Genomic DNA, 648 nt, shown 5'->3' on the forward strand with positions numbered 1-648 from the left:
GAAAATTATAGCGTTCGAACCTTAGATATGTATAATAATGTCACCTGATATTTCTCCGATGCCGAGACACATGCCAGATATGCCAACGAGGCGGGCGGGATCACTAAACCTTAGTGTGGAGCCAACGCAGGTGCTGTAGACGCCGCTGAAGAAGGACAGGGCTAGACCTGTATAAGAAATGAACGAGTGAGTTGACAGATAAATGAACCAACAGAAATGAATGACAGCTTTGTTTTTCAGACACATCCACACACAAACGGCTATATTTGTTATGTTAGTAAATACAACTGACGGACTGTAATCAATAATTCTTTACCCGTGTAGAAGAAGGTCACCGACAGCAAGATCATGTCTCGCGTCTTGAAGAGCTCGAAGGACTTCTTGAGGGCGTTGAGCGGCCCTCCCATGTCGTCCTGGCGGCCGCTCCCGTCGGCGCCGGGCTTGGGCAGCGCCAGCAGGATCGCCAGGCCGACCAGCGCCACCCCCGTCAGCGCCGCGAACACCACGAGGCGCGTCCCGCTGTCGATGGTGTCCTTCCCCATGAACATGTAGTACACGAAGATGTTTCCGAAGAGGAGGCTGCGCACAGAGAAGATTGGCGCTGAGCATACGTACACACAAACAGGACGCACAAATCCAATCCTACCT

The 648-nt window shown here is 51.9% G+C and overlaps 1 protein-coding gene across 1 annotated transcript in view; it reads right to left on the reverse strand.

Moving 5' to 3' along the window:
• The window catches only part of LOC119592603 (UNC93-like protein MFSD11), a gene marked incomplete in the record, with an annotated part of 18,787 nt that overhangs the window by 9,263 nt on the left and 8,876 nt on the right, over positions 1 to 648 (reverse strand). Inside the window, 2 exon segments of the mRNA XM_037941487.1 lie at positions 45 to 167; positions 317 to 579. Of these exon segments, the coding sequence (XP_037797415.1) occupies positions 45 to 167; positions 317 to 579 (386 nt within the window).

Source organism: Penaeus monodon, chromosome 30 (assembly GCF_015228065.2).
Source record: "Penaeus monodon isolate SGIC_2016 chromosome 30, NSTDA_Pmon_1, whole genome shotgun sequence".
Lineage (NCBI taxonomy): Eukaryota > Metazoa > Arthropoda > Malacostraca > Decapoda > Penaeidae > Penaeus > Penaeus monodon.